Source organism: Bufo bufo, chromosome 1 (assembly GCF_905171765.1).
Source record: "Bufo bufo chromosome 1, aBufBuf1.1, whole genome shotgun sequence".
NCBI classification, from domain to species: Eukaryota; Metazoa; Chordata; class Amphibia; order Anura; family Bufonidae; genus Bufo; species Bufo bufo.
Genome location: NC_053389.1, coordinates 620,077,263 through 620,098,747, shown reverse-complemented (window position 1 = coordinate 620,098,747; position 21,485 = coordinate 620,077,263). Strand labels below are relative to the sequence as shown.

General features: G+C 45.2%; 1 protein-coding gene across 2 annotated transcripts in view; it reads left to right on the top strand.

Moving 5' to 3' along the window:
• The first annotated feature begins 4,214 nt into the window (after positions 1-4,214).
• The window catches only part of SNX22 (sorting nexin 22), a 50,500-nt gene continuing 33,229 nt past the window's right edge, over positions 4,215-21,485 (top strand). For both annotated transcript variants that reach the window (XM_040413774.1, XM_040413773.1), the window contains exons 1-2: positions 4,215-4,431; positions 20,133-20,216. In XM_040413774.1, coding sequence (XP_040269708.1) covers positions 4,369-4,431; positions 20,133-20,216 — 147 coding nt within the window. In that variant the 5' untranslated portion in view covers positions 4,215-4,368. The remainder of the gene's footprint in view (positions 4,432-20,132; positions 20,217-21,485) is intronic.

Genomic DNA, 21,485 nt, shown 5'->3' with positions numbered 1-21,485 from the left:
CGGTCTATGGGGCTATTCACATGGCCAATTAATTTTTTTCACAGTTTTTATTGAGATTTTTGAATGCATAACACAGGGTTACAGCATAAGCATTGTTGTATGGATAACTGAGGTCTATACAAGAAAAATAAAATACATATTCGTCATTATTGCCTCGTTCCTATATAATAAGGTAATGTACGACCTTTCCTCCAGGGACAACTGATTAAAAGTCGGGTAGAAGGATCTGAAGAACGAGCTGACAATACAGGGGACACAGACCAAGGACGTACTAGGAAGAAAGAAGAAGCTTCTTAATCGTCTTGAGTGTGTAGGAATTCATGGGATCTTTTTATGGAGTAGTGCTTTCCAGGGATCTTCATGTGGCCATTTTTTAACGGCTGTTATTATTGTCCTATTATTTTTGGCCGTTTTTTCACAGCCAGACAGACCCCATTGAAATCAATGGGACAGGAGTGCACCCGTCTAACAGACATTAAAAATGGGTACACTATGTTAATAAAAGGGTCTTTCAGAGGTTAAAATATAAAATAAAATAAAAATACCTAATCCACTTGGAGGGAACACTTTCTCCGCGCTGGAGCCAGCAGGACCTGGCGCCCCAAGCATTGTGACGTCACATCATGTGACATCACGACCCTGGGAGCATCGGGTCCTGCTGCCTCCAGTGCAAGTATTTTATTTATCTTAAAGGGAACCTGTCACCTGGATTTTGGGAATAGAGCTGAGGACATGGGTTGCTAGATGGCCGCTAGCACATCCGCAATACCCAGTCCCCATAGCTCTGTGTGCTTTTATTGTATAAAAAACCCCGATTTGATACATATGCAAATTAACATAAAAGAGTCATATCTTCAGGGCTTTTTTTCTGGCGGAACGCATCGGAACGGCGTTCCGCCACCTTTTGACATCGCAAGCTGCGATGTATCAGCGGGGAGGGACTGGGAGGAGGAGCTGGGGGCCGGTGCGTTCACTGTGCTCCGGCCCTGCAGCTCCAGTAGAGACTTATACAATGTTTAATTAAATGAATAATGATTCCTGCTGCCCCTCAGTAGTATAACATTCAATGTATTTGTACTCACAGCCGGCTACTGACATCGTAATCCAGGCCGGCCGGGTAGACGAGCGGCAGCGTCACTGACTGACGTCACCTGCCTGGGCCGCCTGCTTCATTCATAAAGTAGGCGGCGCACTCACGTGACGTCAGTCAGTGACGCTGCCGCTGCTCTGCCCGGCTGGCCTGGATTACGATGTCAGTAGCCGGCTGTGAGTACAAATACATTGAATGTTATACTACTGAGGGGCAGCAGGAATCATTATTCATTTCATTACACATTGTATAACTGTACTGGAGCGGCAATGGGGGGTCTGTGGATGACACTGTTATGGGGTGGGGGGGGGGGGTATATGGATGGCACTGTTATGGGGTGGGGGGGTCTGTGAATGGCACTGTTATGGGGTGGGGGGGGGGGCTATGGATGGCACTGTTATGGGGTGGGGGGGTCTGTGGATGGCACTGTTATGGGGTGGGGGTGTCTCTGGATGGCACTGTTATGGGGTGGGAGGGTCTGTAGATGGCACTGTTATGGGGTGGGGGGTCTGTGGATGGCACTGTTATGGGGTGGGGGTGTCTGTGGATGGCACTGTTATGGGGTGGGGGTGTCTGTGGATGGCACTGTTATGGGGTGGGGGGGTTTGTGGATGGCACTGTTATGGGGTGGGGGGGGTCTCTGGATGGCACTGTTATGGGGTGGAGGTGTCTGTGGATGGCACTGTTATGGGGTGGGGGGGTCTCTGGATGGCACTGTTATGGGGTGGGGGGGTCTGTGGATGGCACTGTTATGGGGTGGGGGGGTTTGTGGATGGCACTGTTATGGGGTGGGGGTCTGTGGATGGCACTGTTATGGGGTGTGGGGGGGTCTGTGGATGGCACTGTTATGGGGTGGGGGGGTCTGTGAATGGCACTGTTATGGGGTGGGGGGGGGGGTCTATGGATGGCACTGTTATGGGGTGGGGGGGTCTGTGGATGGCACTGTTATGGGGTGGGGGTGTCTCTGGATGGCACTGTTATGGGGTGGGAGGGTCTGTAGATGGCACTGTTATGGGGTGGGGGGTCTGTGGATGGCACTGTTATGGGGTGGGGGTGTCTGTGGATGGCACTGTTATGGGGTGGGGGTGTCTGTGGATGGCACTGTTATGGGGTGGGGGGGTTTGTGGATGGCACTGTTATGGGGTGGGGGGGGGTCTCTGGATGGCACTGTTATGGGGTGGAGGTGTCTGTGGATGGCACTGTTATGGGGTGGGGGGGTCTCTGGATGGCACTGTTATGGGGTGGGGGGGTCTGTGGATGGCACTGTTATGGGGTGGGGGGGTTTGTGGATGGCACTGTTATGGGGTGGGGGGGTTTGTGGATGGCACTGTTATGGGGTGGGGGTCTGTGGATGGCACTGTTATGGGGTGTGGGGGGGTGTGTGGATGGCACTGTTATGGGGTGGGGGGGGGGGTCTGTGGATGGCACTGTTATGGGGTGGGGGGTCTGTGGATGGCACTGTTATGGGGTGGGGGGGTCTGTGGATGGCACTGTTATAGGATGAGGGATCTGTGGATGCCATCCCCAGATCCTCCACCCCATAACAGTGCCATCCTCAGATCCCCCCATTAACAGTGCCATCCCCAGATCCAGTGCCATCCCCATCTGGGGGGTTTCTTTGCTGGGCTGGACTTTTATAGCCCCCCCCCCCCCCCCCCCCCAAATTTTACTTGCGGTCCTAGGGTTGGGTAGAGGGGGCGGTCCTAGGGGTGGGTAGGGGGCGGTCTTAGGGGCGGGTAGGGGGGGGGGCGGTCCTAGGGTTGGGTAGGGGCGTGGCCAGGGGAGGGGGGGTGAGTTCCACCACCTTTTCTCTGAGAAAAAAAGCCCTGCATATCTTACTTGTGTGACCAGAGAAGAGTCATATTTTAAAGCTCTAATTCATCTCAGGTTAATTTGCATATGTATCAAATCGTTTTTTTTACACAATAAAAGCACACAGAGCTATGGGGACTGGGTATTGCGGATGTGCTAGCGGCCATGTAGCAACCCATGTCCTCAGCTCTATTCCCAAAATCCAGGTGACAGGTTCCCTTTAAAGGATCTGTCGGCACTACCAGGGGTAGAGGCATTATATATACTTTGGCACTATCTGGGGGCATTATATATACTGGAACACTAGGGAGGGGATGTCCAAGGGGCACTATGGGGGGCATTATGAATACTGAAGGCACTGCAGGGGTTGAGTTTAAAAAAAAGTAAATGAACTACATCTGTTTTTACTGGCTGTTTTTAACCATTAGGCCTCCTGCACATGACCGTGTATTGGGTCCTCATCCGAGTCGCATTTTTTGCAGGTTGGATTCGGAGCCATTCACTTCAATGGGGCCGCAAAAGATGTTCACATCCGTAGTTCCGTTCTGTGGCCCCACAAAGAAAAATAGAACATGATGTCCTATTCTTGTTCGTATCACGTGACAGTTCTATTGAGGGATGGACGATCCACAAAATACGGACCTCACACAGCCGCCATCAGTGTTTTGCGTATCCACAATTTGCGGACTGCAAAACAGACACTGACGTGTGCATGAGGCCTTAATAACAGATGCAAAATGACTGAGGGCCAGAAAATGGATACAAATTGGCCATTAAATGCTGACAGGGTATCCGTTTTTAAGTGCCGGTTTTTTCACATGCGACCTTCCTCTAGGCTTGTGGTGCGCAGTGAATGCAGTGTCAGTGTGAATTGTCCTGTGTGAACCTCGCGGTTTTCTCAGTATGGGACATTATGCAGACAGGTAAACCTAGGAGTGTAATGGACGGCCAGCTGTTCTATTCAAAGCCGACACAAGACTGAGCCTGAAATAATCGCACCGCAAATGAAGGACGCGGAAATGCCGCGCTCTTCTCTCGCCGTGCATGTGTTGTGACTAGAGAAGCCGCTTATGAAAGCAGCAGGGCGGCTGGAGGACACGCCCCCCGAGGTAGATGAATGGAGAGGGGGCGGCGCAGCCAGTGTGAATAGCGCTGGAGGACACGCCCCCCGAGGTAGATGAACGGAGAGGGGGCGGTGCAGCCAGTGTGAATAGCGCTGGTGGACACGCCCCCCGAGGTAGATGAATGGAGAGGGGGCGGCGCCGGAGTGTAGCGTTACTAAGTTTCTAACAGCTGAAGAGGACACCGTGAAGGCACAGATGGGGGTGGGGTGGCCTAAAGACATCAGATGTTGTGTGTAGCCCTGGGCACTCCGGAGCCGCAGACTGCCTGGGTACCTAAAGTCTGAACAGTCCCGAGAGCCTGAGCCGGGCACCTTGTGTCATACACGGAGCCAATGCTGGAGAATGCTGGAAGTGTATATTCCGTCAGTGGGACACCAGGTGTACAAGTCGGACAAGACCCACACGGTAGGTGCCAGCCTGTGCCACTGAGCGGCGCCCATCAGTGGAATACCAGGGACAGGAGCCGGGCACGTCCAGGCGATCACTGGCTCGGGCTTTGCTTTGTGTTGCTTAGTACAAAGGACCTTGTAGCTGTTCCACCTAGCCTGGCACTGCTGCCTGTATATACCCCCTGACACTGCTGCATATACCCCCTGGCACTGCTGTATGCACCCCCTGGCACTGCTGTATACACCCCCTGACACTGCTGCATATACCCCCTGGCACTGCTGTATATACCCCCTGGCACTGCTGTATGCACCCCCTGGCACTGCTGTATGCACCCCCTGGCACTGCTGTATACACCCCCTGGCACTGCTGTATGCACCCCCTGGCACTGCTGTATGCACCCCCTGGCACTGCTGTATGCACCCCCTGGCACTGCTGTATACACCCCCTGGCACTGCTGTATACACCCCCTGGCATTTGTCACTGTTCCATATTAATACATCAGACTGTCTGGTCTATTACAGACCTCTACCCAGTACATTTACGGTGCCCTGGTGGAGCAGGACTCTTGCCAGCAGCATGGCACTATTGCCAATCAAAATGTTAAAAATTGACAAAAAATTTCCTTAGAAGGTTGGGCGCCTCTAATAATTTACACCCCAGAGATTACAGCCATGCCCACAGTCAGCCTCATTGTGTTTGGCACACAGGGTCTGTACGGTGGTTTGGCATGTCTGACAGTTTTCCTGAGTGTTCGTTACGTCACGGTACCCAGCTATGTACTTACACTGGCTGAGAGTCTAGACTTTGATCCGTCACATTGCACAATATGGTTTAGTCAGTTCCTTTCATATTCGGTGCTGTGTTCTGACGTCTTAGGGTACTTTCACACTTGTGGAAGAGGATTCCGGCAGGAAGTTCCTTCGCCGGATCTGTCAAAACGCATGCAAACTGCCGGCATTTGTCCTGATCCGTATGACAAATGCATTGAAGTGCCGGATCCGTCTCTCCGGTGTCATCGGGAAAATGTATTTATTTTTCAATTTTTTTGCGGTCTGAGCATGCGCAGACCGCAATGCCGGATCCGTTTTGCAGGAACACTCGGGGCTGGATCTGGCATTAATGCATGTCAATGGGAAAAAATGCCGGATCCGGCATTCTGACAAGTGTTCCGGAATGAGATAAAACCGCAGCATGCTACCGTATTATCTCCGTCCTGAAAAGGCAAAAAGACTGAACTGAAGACGTCCTGATGTATCCTGATCGGATTGCTCTCCATTCAGAATGCATGGGGATATGCCTGATCAGTTCTTTTCCGGTATAGAGCCCCTAGGACTGAACTCTATGCCGGAAAAGAATAACGCTAGTGTGAAAGTACCCTAAAATGAAAGAGGACCTTTCACCGCTCCTGACAGGCTTGTTTTAATAGTTTCATGCATTCCCCATGTAATACATCTATTCTCATGGCTGTATGTTGTGCTCTTCCTTTATTATTTCTACTAGAAGTTATGAATGAATTGCTAGCAGTCTGCAGTAAGGGTACACAGGGGTAGTAACCAGTTGGGGGGGTGTACCTGTACAGACTCCTTCTATCCAATCAGTGCTGCCATTTTCAGACAGTGCAGGGACCATCCCCCCCATGTTCTATAGTCTGTGTTTTTCACGCAGCCCTGGCCCCATAGAAGTGAATGGGGCTTCAGTGACGCATTACATCCGGAAACAAGTCCAGATACAATGCGTTTTTCACTGATGGTTGCTAAGAGATGTTGTTTGTAAACATTCCGTTTTTTATCATGCGCGTGAAAAACGCATCAAAACGCATTGCACCCGCTCAGACAAAACTGACTGAACTTGCTATAAAAATGGTGCGAGTTTCACTGAACGCATCCGGAGCCAATCCGTCACGCTCGTGTGAAAGAGGCCTAAAGGGATGGCACAACATAGAGCCTGAAGAATAGATGCCCCAGAATTGTTATTACACGGGGAATGCATGAAGCTATTACTACAGGCCTGTCAGGAGCGGTGATGGGTCCTCTTTAAGTGGGGGAGGGGATATTCTGCTGAGAGTTGTAATCCACCACCCTAGATGAAGGGAAAACCTTCCCAAAACTGCAACTTTGCAGCTGTGATTGTGGCTTTTGTTTTCTACCAGATAGCCAGTGCCAGAGTCCTAGAGGGTCCTCTGCTGGGCCCGGGCCCTGGTACCATAATGGACTCCAAAGGTCCAGGAGTTACAAAAAAATAAATAAAAATCTTTTAGAGCCAATAACTGGCTACTGGGACCTATTTCTTTGAAGTAAAATCTATGAGACTGTATTGATGATCTGGTGTTCGGGCATAATTTCCTCTGGTGGGCACAAAGAACCCCATTTCGACCCTGCAGAGAGCAGTTCTGTCACTGAATTGAGTTGGAATGAATCTTTATAAATTTACAGCAGGGAACCAAAGGTTTCAGCACAGGATCTACTCTTTCTGGAGCCTTAGTTAGCAGATCTTCTACAGGTCCTTGGATGGGTCTGAGTGGCACACAGAAGATGCAATGAGGTTCTGCTTCCACCGCTGATCCATAGTGAACAGATGCGGATGGGGGGCATCTCCATTTACATGGGCCAATGTTCTGGAATGAACATTCATACAAATGATCATTGCTGCGTTCGGCTTTGTTCACATCTCCGTTCTGAGATGTGGCACAGAGCAGCCTGCTGGATCTGAAAAGATCCAGCACTGTCGGATCCCCTGCTTCACCACTGGATCCCCATTGACTGCAGTGTGGTCCAGCGGTGATTCGGGTTTCAGCCGGACAAAAAATGTGGCATGCAATGTTTTTTTGTCCAGCCGACAGCCAGCATTTTTGCCGGATCAGGCAGCCAGATCTCCGAAACGGAGATGTGAATGAAGCCTAAGGGGCTCCAAGCGGACACGTGCAAATGTTCGATAGGGAAGGGGCTTCTAAACAGGGCCTCATCCCAGCCCCCATTATGCTTAAATTGGACATCCTGTAAAAGGTTAAAGGGGTTCTGCACTTTGTTTAAACTGATGATCTATCCTCTGGATAGATCATCAGCTTCTGATCGGCGGGGGTCCGACACCCGGGACCCCTGCCGATCGGCTGTTAGAGAAGGCAGCGGCGCCACTGTTTACCGCAGGCCCAGTGACGTCACGAGTAGTATCAACTGGCCTGGGCGGGGTAAGCTCCATCCATTCCAGTGAACAGAGCTTAGCCCCGCCCAGGCCAGTGATACTAGTCGTGACGTCACTGGGCCTGCGGTAAACAGTGAGAAGGCCGCGGCGCTGCTAGAGCGCCGCTGCCTTCTCTAACAGCTGATCGGCGGGGGTCCCAGGTGTCGGACCCCCGCCGATCAGATGCTGATGATCTATCCAGAGGATAGTGCAGAACCCCTTTAATGAGTCACAGAGAGCCAGAAATGCAAATATATCAAAGCTAATTCCAAAAAGGTTGAGTATCGGAAAATAAAAGGTTTACATCTTCAAAGCTGTTTTTAAACCCCCAATCAAGGAGGGTCCAGGTAGGGTGGTCGCCAACAAGCTACTCTGCCCTACCCAGGGTATTTAGATACAGGGTGAATAGGGTGAAATGTAATCTATGCCTCAAGATGAAGGAAAGACTATTTAAGACCCTTACACTTTAGACAGCTGTTACTCCGGATTCCACTATACACATGCACACTTGGCCTAGCATGCATGTGTTGTCAGAGGGGAGTGAGCCACTGATAGACTCTCAGAGAACACAAGGGTTTGGCATGCTGAAATCTAACATGCTTGACGTTACAGAGAATTGGTAGGTCCTCATACACACGAGATGGTCTGCCAATCCCGACAAATCGGCTGTGGCAGACGTTCATGTGTACGGGGTTCAGCTGCCTTCGCTCTAATACATCTTATTAGGAAGGCCTTTCTCTGCCTACCCCTCTTCTACAGTATTCCTCAGAGCCTGGTCCCACTTCATATATGTGCAGGCGACTGGATCACGCAGCTTTATGTGCTTTAGAATAGAGGGCTGGACCACATTACAGGCACTGCTTCCTCATCGTCCCTGATTAAAGGGGTTGTCTCGCTTCAGGAAATGGCATTCATTATGATTTATCTTTCCATCACATTATACACTGATTGTATCCAAGGGTTCTGACCACCTTGTAATCCAGCAGTGGTGGCCGTGCTTGCACAGGATAGGAAAAAGCGCCGACCTATGCATACTTCCAGCCACCAGAGGGGCTGGCGCCTTTTCCTATGGAAAAATGAATCCAACCAGCAAAGAGGCAATATGGACACTCACAGAACAATAGTAAGTGCCTTGTATTAAAGGGGTTATCCAACCCCTATAATGACCTCCCCAATGCCTGGGCACCTCGTATACTTTACATACCTGCTCCCAGGCATCCGCATCACTAAGGATCCCTACACAGCCGCCGCTGCATCTTCCCATCACACGGATCAAAATATCCCGCGACGGGGGGAGCAGCCAGTAGCATACTGCGACAGGGAAGAGCCTCCTTGGCATCACCCCGTCATGGCCTGTTATTGGCTGCTCCTCCCTGACACCGGATGTTTTGATCTGATCAACGGGGAGATGCAGCAGTGGCCGTGCAGGGATACAGAGGGATGCAGGTGCCGGGGAGCAGGTAAGTATAATGTATACGAGGGGCCTGAACATTGGGGGGTCATTATAGGGGATGGATAATGCCTTTAACTTTTTCTACATTATAAATGCCATCTGCTGAAGGGAGACAACCCCTTTAACACCTTTCAACCCCCTAGGATAACATGCTGATTACTTTATGGCATTTTTTCAGCCATGTGTGATGGCACATTTACAAGTCCACATAATGCTTTCCACAGTGTATTTGCTCTACCTCTCCTGGGGGAAAACCTCTATAGAAGACGAGATATCAGCCATTTCCAGTTGTCTCTTTTGGGAATCTGCCAGAGAAGAGATTCATGGAAAAACTTCCAACTTGACAAAGGAGAACAACTGGGGGACGTGTATTTGTCAAGATCCGAATTCTGTCCTCAGCTGCCTGAGAGACCATTAAAGATCCAGTGTTCTTGCTTATTTTCTCATGGCAGACTTTTCTTCTCCTTTTGTTGGGATAACCTGCTAGCAGTGCCCCCCAGCCAGCGAGCTCATGTGTCATCCCGATTACTTTCATGTTACCAGCTTTCACTCCCAGGAGATTGACCATTGTAACCAGACGGGAAATCACAGAGATGCCAAGCACAGTGACTCATGTTGGCATTCACTGCCGGAATGTTTACCCCGGTGAAACACTTTTTTAGATTTTTTTTATTTATTTTTTTTAACTGTGAATTTTTCTTGAAAAGTTTTTTATAGTATAAAGAAAAAACAAGACGAGCTAAAGATCAATGGCTCTGGACTAGAACAAAAGGCACATAAAAATAACCTGCAAAGATACAATGCTGTACGGTAGAGGTGCATTTGGCAATCAAATGGAGGGTTTATGCTATAAACTGAGGTGAAGCCCAGGACACGATATACATCAGGTGTGATCCTAGCAATCTTCAAGTTGCCATAAGAGACAAACAAATGCAAAAATAAAAACAAACTTAATCACAAAGACACATAGACAAGGGGTCAGAGAAAAAGGAAGGAGGGGAGGGGACAAGTCATTCTTGGATCTAGGAAGGGAAAAGCATATGATTACAAATCCGCCTCAATGCAAAAGGTCCCATGCTTCCCAAATAGCCTGCAATGTGTCAATGGAGTTATTAGGAGAGGCCGTCGGACTGCAGGGAATGCATTTCACACAATCTGTTCGGGGGGAAGGGGGGTCTGTTTCCAAAATTTAGCAATGAGTGAAATGAAATTGCCTGGAGGTAAACCTCCCTAAAGCCAAGGGTGGCATATTTAACAGGGGGTCCAATGAAATACAAATTGAGAAGAGGGACTTGGCGATGGCTTGCACCTCATGCCAAAATGGGGTAATGCTGGGATAATCCCAAAATATGTAATGTAGGGTACCTGGCACCCCACCACAACACCAGCAAGTGGACGGTATAGAGGGATTAAGACTGTGGAGGAGAGCTGGGGTGTGGTACCAGTACATTGGCAGTGTATGTTGAGTTTCACGGTATGTCGTACAGATTGAGGATTGTGCGGCTCTGCTCCAAATGATCTGCCATGAACTATGTGGTATGGTGATTCCCAAGGTATGACCCACTTCTCCTTTGTCGATTGGACCTGATAGCTCTTATACCGCACTCTGGCCTCGGCCACTTACCAGGCTGCACCCTCTCACACATACAGTGGATATCAAAAGTCTACACACCCCTGTTAAAATGTCAGGTTTCTGTGCTGTAAAAAAATGAGACAAAGATAAATCATTTCAGCACTTTTTCCACCTTTAATGTGATCTATAAACTGTACCACTCAATTGAAAAACAAACTGAAATATTTTAGTTGGAGGAAAGAAAACAAAAACAAACTAAAATAATGTGGTTGCATAAGTGTGCACAACCTCTTATAACTGGGGATGTAGATGTGTTCAGAATTAAGCAATCACATTCAAAATCATGTTAAACAGGAGTCAGCATACACCTGCCATCATTTAAAGTGCCTCTAATTAACCCCAAATAAAGTTCAGCTGCTCTAGTTGGTCTTTCCTGAAATTTTCTTAGTCTCATCCCACATCAAAAGCCATGGTCCACAGAGAGCTTCAAAAGCATCAGAGGGATCTCATTGTTAAAAGGTATCAGTCAGGAGAAGGGTACAAAAGAATTTCCAAGGCATTAGATATACCATTGAACACAGCCAAGACAGTCATCATCAAGTGGAGAAAATATGGCACAACAGTGACATTACCAAGAACTGGACGTCCCTCCAAAATTGATGAAAAGACGAGAAGAAAACTGGTCTGGGAGGCTACCAAGAGGCCTACAGCAACATTAAAGGAGCTGCAGGAATATCTGGCAAGTACTGGCTGTGTGGTACATGTGACAACAATCTCCTGAATTCTTCAAATGTCTGGGCTATGGGGTAGAGTGGCAAGACGAAAGCCTTTTCTTACGAAGAAAAACATCTAAGCCAGGCTACGTTTTGCAAAAAACACATCTGAAGTCTCCCAAAAGCATGTGGGAAAAGGTGTTATGGTCTGATGAAACCAAGGTTGAACTTTTTGACCATAATTCCAAAAGATATGTTTGGCGCAAAAACAACACTGCACATCACCAAAAGAACACCATACCCACAGTGAAGCAGGGTGGTGGCAGCATCATGCCAAGGGACTGTTTTTCTTCAGCTGGAACTGGGGCATTAGTTAAGCTAGAGGGAATTATGAACAGTTCCAAATACCAGTCAATATTGGCACAAAACCTTCAGGCTTCTGCTAGAAAGCTGAACATGTAGAGGAACTTCATCTTTCAGCATGACAACGACCCAAAGCATACATCTAAATCAACAAAGGAATGGCTTCACCAGAAGAAGATTAAAGTTTTGGAATGGCCCAGCCAGAGCCCAGACCTGAATCCAATTGAAAATCTGTGGGGTGATCTAAAGAGGGCTGTGCCCAGGAAATGCCCTCGCAATCTGACAGATTTGGAGTGTTTTTGCAAAGAAGAGTGGGCAAGTCTTGCCAAGTTAAAATGTGCCATGCTGATAGACTCATACCCAAAAAGACTGAGTGCTGTAATAAAATCAAAAGGTGCTTCAACAAAGTATTAGTTTAAGGATGTGCACACTTATGCAACCATATTATTTTATTTTTATATTTTTTCTTCCCTCTACCTAAAAGATTTCAGTTTGTTTTTCAATTGAGTTGTACAGTTTATAGGTCACATTAAAGATGGAAAAAGTTCTGAAATGATTTATCTTTGTCTCATTTTTTTACAGCACAGAAACCTGACATTTTAACAGGGGTGTGTAGACTTTTTATATCCACTGTATGTGTGAGAGGGTGCAGCCTGGTAAGTGGGCGAGGCCAGAGTGCGGTATAAGAGCTATCAGGTCCAATCGACAAAGGTGCTCAAACACCTTTTTATATTTCTAATGCTACACTAATAATAGTAATAAGAACATAGTGACGCATATTTTCCTTAAGCTCTGTTGCTAAAGTGTCCCATTCAGTCTTCTGTATACTACATAGGACTGATGTATTCATATCTGCCCTGGATTTCTGTACCTGACTGTTTCTTTTGAGGTTTTTCTATTTGTGAAGGGCTGGGTCTTGCAATGTATTTGTGAAAACATTTTGCTATGTAGATAGTGTACTTCCCGTGTTCAGATCAGGTTACCAGCCGCAAGGTGTCACATGCACATTGTTGCTCTGTTCTAAGACGCAATATTGCTGACTTGGCAGTGTGCTTAGTTATGTAAAATTCTGCATGTAATCAAGTGACTGTTTGAACTATCTGCCATTTTACATATTCCTTTAGGCAGTATTCATTTTTTTTTTTTCTGTTGCCTGAACACTTAGGGTAAATTTAACAAAACCAGTTTAGTAACAGGCTAGGAGCTGTCACCGTCTTATTTCAGCTTTCAATGTCTAGGATCCTTTGGAGAATATACTAGTTATTAAGTCTGATAATACCTTCACTCTGCTCTTGCATGTTATATTTCCCCTAATAAGAGCTCATGCTCACAAACTTATTTTGCATCCGCATCCGATCTTCATTTTTTGCAAATGGTACATGGAACATGTCCTATTCTTGTCCCACCATTTTTAGTGATGGGACTGAGAAAAAGTGGAATGTACACAGAAGGTATTCGTACTTTGCAGATCCGTGGTTTGAATACCACAATACAGACAAAGTCGAGTGCATTCGGAAAGTCTGAGGTCCAGAGCACCTTGGATCAGGTTTTCATTAAAGGGGTAGTCCGCTTTTTTATATTGATGACCTATCCTCAGGATAGCGGGAGGCTGACTCGCAGCAGCCCTGCCGATCAGCTGTTTGGAGAGAACGCAGAGCTCGAAAGAGCGCTGCCATCTCTTCTCTGTTTATCTGCTTGCCATCGACATTGCAGTGGTGAGCAGTTTAATTACAGCTCCTCCGTCCCCATTCACTTCCATGGGAGGGCTCCGTGGAAAGATTTTTTTTTTTTTATTATTTTTTTTTTTTAATGGTGTTCACTGCGTAGTGGAAATAATACTTTGCGGTTAGTATGATTATGCAGATATCAAATTTATATAGTTTTTGTTATTTTACTTTTTTGAAATAATGAAAGAGCTTTTTTTTCTTAAAATAATTTCTTTGTGGCACTGTATTCTGTCGCCCATAACTTTAAAAACAAATTCTCCATAAAAGCTATAGTTATGTATAGCATTTTGGGATACATATAATACATGTGACCTTCTGATAATTTTTTATTTCATTTTTTTCATATGAAAGATGACAAAAAAACAACACTTCTGGCTCATGTGGTTTAAATAATAGGATAATTTAATTGATCAAGTTGTTGCAGATGCAACAATACAAATTATGTTTGCATTCGCTTGAATGGGACTGAGCTGCAAATAGGCCAATAATTGTGACGTTACTGGCCTAGGAAGAAACCACAGCGCTCGCCAGATCACCACTGCCTCTTCAAACAGATGATCATTGAATCCTCACCAACCACAAGATATATATGTATATTCTGAATTTAGATCAGGACCCCTATATACAGTTTATAGTAGTAATTCAAGTTGGTGAGTGTTTCTCTTACTTCCAGGAATTGATCGGCGTGGGTCAGAGTCCCAGCACTATCCTCGATCAGCTGTTTCAAGGAGCGCAGCCAGCTCCTGGCAGCTATCCAAGCACAGCGGCATACATTGTATAGTGGCAGTGCTTGGTATTGCAGCTCTGCCGCATTGACTTGAATGGGATTGAGTTGCAACTTTATCATGTGACCGATGTACAGCGACAGCACATGGCCAAGGAGGCCTATCCAGAAGATAAGTCATCAATATAAATTCCCGGATAACCTCTTTAAGCCTTGGAGACCACCTAAGTAGACCACTTATGTCAATTCTGATTAGATGTTGAGTTTTCCATTTTCTTCTGACCAAGATTTGAGAAGTCTCTTTTCAAAAATTATTTGTGCTGTGTTGTACGGGATTTAGGTGTGGGGCATATTTTTGTTCAGAGAGCAAGAGGATCTGCATTCAGGTCTATCACATGATCTGACCTTAGATCAAATGTCAAAGGTTAAAACAGGAAAGGACATGTTTTGCTAGATACATAATTACCCAGCTTGGGGAAAATTGGCTTCTAGCTCACAGGTTTTTTTTTTGCCTTTCACTGGATCAACTTGCAGGATAACAGGCTGAACTGGATGGACAGATGTCTTTTTTCGGCCTTATGTACTATGTTATACCCTAGAACACGTCATATCCGTATAATATCGACTTTAGAATTTTACAACATAATATAACCATATAAGCTTCATGTTTGTTGAACGTGTGTGTGTGTGTGTATATATATATATATATATATATATATATATATATATATATATACAGTGCCTTGCAAAAGTATTCCCCCCCCTTGACTTTTTTCGTATTTTGTTACATTACAGTCTTAAGTTCAATGTTTTGTTAATCTGAATTTTATGTGATGGATCAGAAGACAATAGTCTAAGTTGGTGAAGTGAAATGGGAAAAATATATAAATAAAACTATTGTTTAGGAATTGAAAACAGAAAATTGGCATGTGCGTATGTATTCACCCCTTTGTTAGGAAGCCCATAGAAAGCTCTGGTGCAACCAATTACCTTCAGAAGTCACATAATTAGTGACATGATGTCCACCTGTGTGCAATCTGTGTCACATGATCTGTCATTACATATACACACCTTTTTTGAAAGGCCCCAGAGGCTGCAACACATAAGCAAGAGGCGTCACTAACCAAACACTGCATGAAGACCAAGGAACTCTCCAAACAAGTAAGGGACAATGTTGTTGAGAAGTACAAGTCAGGGTTAGGTTATAAAAAAATATCCAAATCTTTCATGATCCTCAGGAGCACCATGAAATCTATCATAACCAAATGGAAAGAACATGGCACAACAGCAAACCTGCCAAAAGACAGCTGCCCACCAAAACTCACGGACCGGGCAAGGAGGTCATTAATCAGAGAGGCAGCACAGAGACCTAAGCTAACCCTGGAGGAGCTACAGAGTTCCACAGCAGAGACTGGAGTATCTACATAGGACCACAATAAGCCGTACGCTCCATAGAATTGGGCTTTATGGCTGAGTGGCCAGAAGAAAGCCATTACTTTCAGCTAAAAACAAAAAGGCACGTTGTGAGTTTGTGAAAAGGCATGTGGGAGACTCCCAAAATGTATGGAGGAAGGTGCTCTGGTCTGATGAGACTAAAATTGAACTTTTCGGCCATCAAAGAAAACGCTATGTCTGGTGCAAACCCAACACATCACATCACCTAAAGAACACCATCCCCACAGTGAAACAAGGTGGTGGCACCATCATGCTGTGGGGATGTTTTTCAGCAGCCGGGACTGGGAAACTGGTCAGAGTTGAGGGAAAGATGGATGGTGCTAAATGCAAGGGTATTCTTGAGCAAAACCTGTACCACTCTGGGTGTGATCTGAGGCTAGGACGGAGGTTCACCTTCCAGCAGGACAATGACCCCAAACACACTGCTAAAGCAACACTTGAGTGGTTTAGGGGGAAACATGTAAATGTGTTGGAATGACCTAGTCAAAGCCCAGATCTCTATCCAATCTGTGGTCAGACTTAAAGATTGCTGTTCACAAGCGCAAACCATCCAACTTGAAGGAGCTGGAGCAGTTTTGCAAGGAGGAATGGGCAAAGATCCCAGTGGTAAGATGTGGCAAGCTCATAGAGACTTATCCAAAGCGACTTGAAACTGTGATTGCCGCAAAAGGTGGCTCTACAAAGTATTGACTTTAGGGGGGTGAATAGTTCTGCACATTGACTTTTTCTGTTATTTTGTCCTATTTGTTGTTTGCTTCACAATAATAAAAAAAAAAACATCTTCAAAGTTGTGGGCATGTTCTGTAAATTAAATGATGCAAATCCTCAAACAATCCATGTTAATTCCAGGTTGTGAGGCCCCAAAACACGAATAAAGTCAAGGGAGGTGAATACTTTTGCAAGGCACTGTATATATTCACCTATATAATACGAATCCTACTTTTACAAGTAGACTGTTATCTGTTAAGAAACGTTATAGGGAATGTGATTTCCCAATGAGTGCTCTCCCTAGTTTCCTGAATTTCTCTCCAATCATACATTTGGGTAAATATATATTTGTGAATTGTTGAAATAAATACATCAGTTTGCATATAGTTTTTAATATATGCAAATTCACTTAAATAGTAAAAGAACATATACTGACCACTTAACCCCCTCTCTCCCCGTTTGTGTTTGCAGGCTCCAGCAGTGACATAGATGTATACAGCACATACAGTGCCTTGAAAAAAATGTTTCATACCCCTTGAACTTTTCCACGTTACACCCACAAACTTAAATGTTTTTTATTGGGATTTAATGTGATAGGCAGATAAGACCAAATTTGAACTTTTTGGCTTAAATATAAAACGCTACATGTGGCAGAAAACTAATCCTGCAAATCCCCACTGTGAAACATGGTGACAGCATCATGGTGTGGGGATGCTTTTCTTCAGCAGGGACAGGGAAGCTGGTCAGAGTTGATGGGAAGATGGTGCTAAATACAGGTCAATCCTGGAAGAGAAACTCTTAGAGGCTGCAAAAGATTTGAGACTGGGACAGAGGTTCACCTTCCAGCAGGACAACGACCCTAAACATGCAGACAGAGCTATAATGGAATGGTTTAGATCAAAGCATAATCATGTGTTACAATGGCCCAGTCAAAGTCCAGACCTAAATCCCATTGAGAATTTGTGGCAAGACTTGAAAATTGCTGTTCACAGACACTCTCCATCCAATCTACTGATCTTGAGCTATTTTGCAAAGAAGAATGGACAAAAGTTTCAGCCTCTAGATGTGCAAAGCTGGTTGAGACACACCCCAAAAGACTTGCAGGTGTAACTGTAGCGAAAGTAGACGCTACAAAGTATTGGCACAAGGGGCTGAATACAAATGGAAGGAGCACTTTCCAGATTTTTATTTTTTTAAAAACCCTGTACGGTATTTTCTTTTCACTTCACACATACATGCTACTTTGTGTTGGTCTATCCCATAAAATCCCAATAAAATGTTTTAGTTTGTTGATGTAACATGAAAAAATGTGGAAAAGTTCAAGGGGTATGAATATTTTTTTAAGGGACTGTATTAAAAGAACAGTTTCTAGGATTCAGGGAAAAGTGAAAGGGTGATACCATATAAAGCAGCCTTTTAACACTTTATATCTTCAATGCAGGTAGTGCGTCACAAATCAGAGCTTTTTATTGCATACCAATAAAAGGATAAGTTAAAGGTTAATTTTTAATAGCCCTTCCAATGAGTTTATTTTCTGCAGACTGTCGACCATATACATAAAGCTGGCCATGCACATGAGATAGCTGTTGACTAATAGCCTTTTCACCCAGATCTGCTATAGCATGAGGAAAGAGGAATGGGCTACTAAACTGAACCTTCTGGCAGTGGCTTATCTCCCATGGGATATAATGGATGGGACATGTTAAAGTCCAACATGTTCAATCTTGTTTCATCCATCATCTGACTTTGGAGGACCATTGTTGACCAGGAAATTGAAATTACTTTCATCTATCTTAAAGGGAATTAAGAAAATAAAATTACTGAAAATACTTATATATTACTTTATTATAAATATATTCCCAAATAATTTTCATTAGTTATTAAATTAATCATTAGGGGCAATATAATGGCCGTCCTCCTATTAGTACACACAAAACCTGTCCTACTCGCATAGCAGGTCAAGTTACTTCACAACACTGATCTAAAGAGCTGCCTCATCCTCCTCTCTGCTCTACTTGGCAGCCATTTTATTTCTCCTAATGATTGCTCCCTAGACAAAAAGAGCCATTATAACTAATGAAAGGTATTTTGGAAGATATTTATAATAAAATAATATTTAAGTATTTTCATTGTCTTAATTCCCGGAGAACCCCTTTAACAACAGAAAGGCCCTGCCAAAAACAACTAGTTATATGTGGTTTGTGAGGAATCATCTGCTGTTTCTCTGGCATCTAGAAGTGATTTTGCTAGGTACACAGGGATCTCACTGATACAACTGGTATAAGGTATACGTTCCACCTATCAAAATTATATCACTGTCGTTTGGAACGCTATATTACTGTTAAAACTAATACTTTATTAATTAAACACAAGGGAAGGGAAGGGGAACTACCTATATTAAAATACTAGGACACCATCTAACCAGTGTTCGGTCGATGATTAGGACCTATGGAGCCGCCAATAGCGGTACACGCGGCTATAGATGGGGTCACTAGAAGTGCCGCAACTAGTGCTGTACTGCAGGCTGGATCATGAGGCCATGGGGCCGTGCTGGATCCAATCCACCAGAAGTATGCACTGTGGCGCGGTCAAAGTGCTCTGAACCACTACCAGCTAATAGTGCCCTAAACTAAAGTTAAAATGGACTAATCCATTGATAAACATCTGCCTGCAGAAGCCGACCTCAATGAGAACCATCCGTTCAGGGTGAATCAGATGTCTGAGTGTCGGCTCTGCAGGCACGAATCAAGGGACACTAGGCTAAGCTGGGTGGAACAGAAGGCTTGATTGCAATTGCTCATCAGCTGCCGAGGGCTGAGAACCGCAGACCACCTCGTATTGACAGCTGCAGCCTCTGTCACGGAGGCTTAGCAGCTCTGACCATTTGTCCACATAACCACAGTTTTATGCTCCTGACGAGCCGAGTATGGTGAAACGCGTCGAGCGTGGTGTGGTGATAAATCAATGATCATACTGCTTGTTTTGTGCTCACACTGCAGTTGAGGTCTGCGGTTCTCAGCCCTCTGCAGCTGATGAGCAATTGCAATCAAGCCTTCTGTTCCACCCAGCTTAGCCTAGTGTCCCTTGATTCGTGCCTGCAGAGCCGACACTCAGACATCTGATTCACCCTGAACGGATGGTTCTCATTGAGGTCGGCTTCTGCAGGCAGATGTTTATCAATGGATTAGTCCATTTTAACTTTAGTTTAGGGCACTATTAGCTGGTAGTGGTTCAGAGCACTTTGACCGCGCCACAGTGCCTACTTCTGGTGGATTGGATCCAGCACGGCCCCATGGCCTCATGATCCAGCCTGCAGTACAGCACTAGTTGCGGCACTTCTAGTGACCCCATCTATAGCCGCGTGTACCGCTATTGGCGGCTCCATAGGTCCTAATCATCGACCGAACACTGGTTAGATGGTGTCCTAGTATTTTAATATAGGTAGTTCCCCTTCCCTTCCCTTGTGTTTAATTAATAAAGTATTTTTTAACAGTAATATAGCGTTCCAAACGACAGTGATATAGTACACAGGGATCTAGCATATATTCCTAATATACATTTGGCACCAGTACTGGTCTACCAGGGATGCCCAACCTGCGGCCCTCCAGCTGTTGCAAAACTACAACTCCCAGCATGCCTGGACAGCCTACAGCTATTAGGGCATGCTGGGAGTTGTAGTTTTGCAACAGCTGGAGGGCCACCGGTTGAGCATCCCTCGTCTAGACAATAGCAATGTGTGCTCAATTCTTTGTTCACATATTTTATTTGCACTTTCATCATGCATTCTTGCAATTTTGATTAAAATTGAATTTTTCTTTTTTAGGTCTTCAAATTAGATGTTTTATACAATGGCCGTCGTCATACACTTGACCGACGATATAGTGAATTCCATACACTCCATAAACTGGTAAGTTGTGTTTTTTTTCTGTTCCATCTTTCAGATTTGTTCATCAAATTGCACTTTCAGGTCTAGAACTGAGTAAGGAGGTATCATTAAAAGAATCCTTAAAATTGTAGCTAATTACCCAGTGGCATATTACATAGACCATATACAGTCAGGTCCATAAATATTGTGACGTCAACACAATTCTAACATTTTTGGCTCTATACACCACCACAATGGATTTGAAATGAAACTAACAAGATGTGCTTTAACTGCAGACTGTCAGCTTTAATTTGAGGGTATTTACATCCAAATTAGGTGAACGGTGTAGGAATTAAAACAGTTTGCATATGTGCCTCCCACTTGTTAAGGGACCAAAAATAATGGGACAGAATAATAATTATAAATCAAACTTTCACTTTTTAATACCTGGTTGCAAATCCTTTGCAGTCAATTACAGCATGAAGTCTGGAACGCATAGACATCACCAGACGCTGGGTTTCATCCCTGGTGATGCTCTGCCTAGCCTCTACTGCAACTGTCTTCAGTTCCTGCTTGTTCTTGGGGCATTTTCCCTTCAGTTTTGTCTTCAGCAAGTTAAATGCATGCTCAATCGGATTCAGGTCAGGTGATTGACTTGGCCATTGCATAACATTCCATTTCTTTCCCTTAAAAAACTCTTTGGTTGCTTTTTCAGTATGCTTTGGGTCATTGTCCATCTGCACTGTGAAGCGCCGTCCAATGAGTTCTGAAGCATTTGGCTGAATATGAGCAGATAATATTGCCCGAAACACTTCAGAATTCATCCTGCTGCTTTTGTCAGCAGTCACATCATCAATAAATACAAGAGAACCAGTTCCATTGGCAGCCATACATGCCCACACCATGACACTACCACCACTATGCTTCACTGATGAGGTGGTATGCTTAGGATCATGAGCAGTTCCTTTCCTTCTCCATACTCTTCTCTTCCCATCACTCTGGTACAAGTTGATCTTGGTCTCATCTGTCGATAGGATGTTGTTCCAGAACTGTGAAGGCTTTTTTAGATGTCATTTGACAAACTTTAATCTGACTTTCCTGTTTTTGTGGCTCACCAATGGTTTACATCTTGTGGTGAACCCTCTGTATTCACTCTGGTGAAGTCTTCTCTTGATTGTTGACTTTGACACACATACTCCTACCTCCTGGAGAGTATTCTTGATCTGGCCAACTGTCAGTTGTGAAGGGTGTTTTCTTCACCAGGGAAAAAATTCTTCGGTCATCCACCACAGTTGTTTTCCGTGGTCTTCC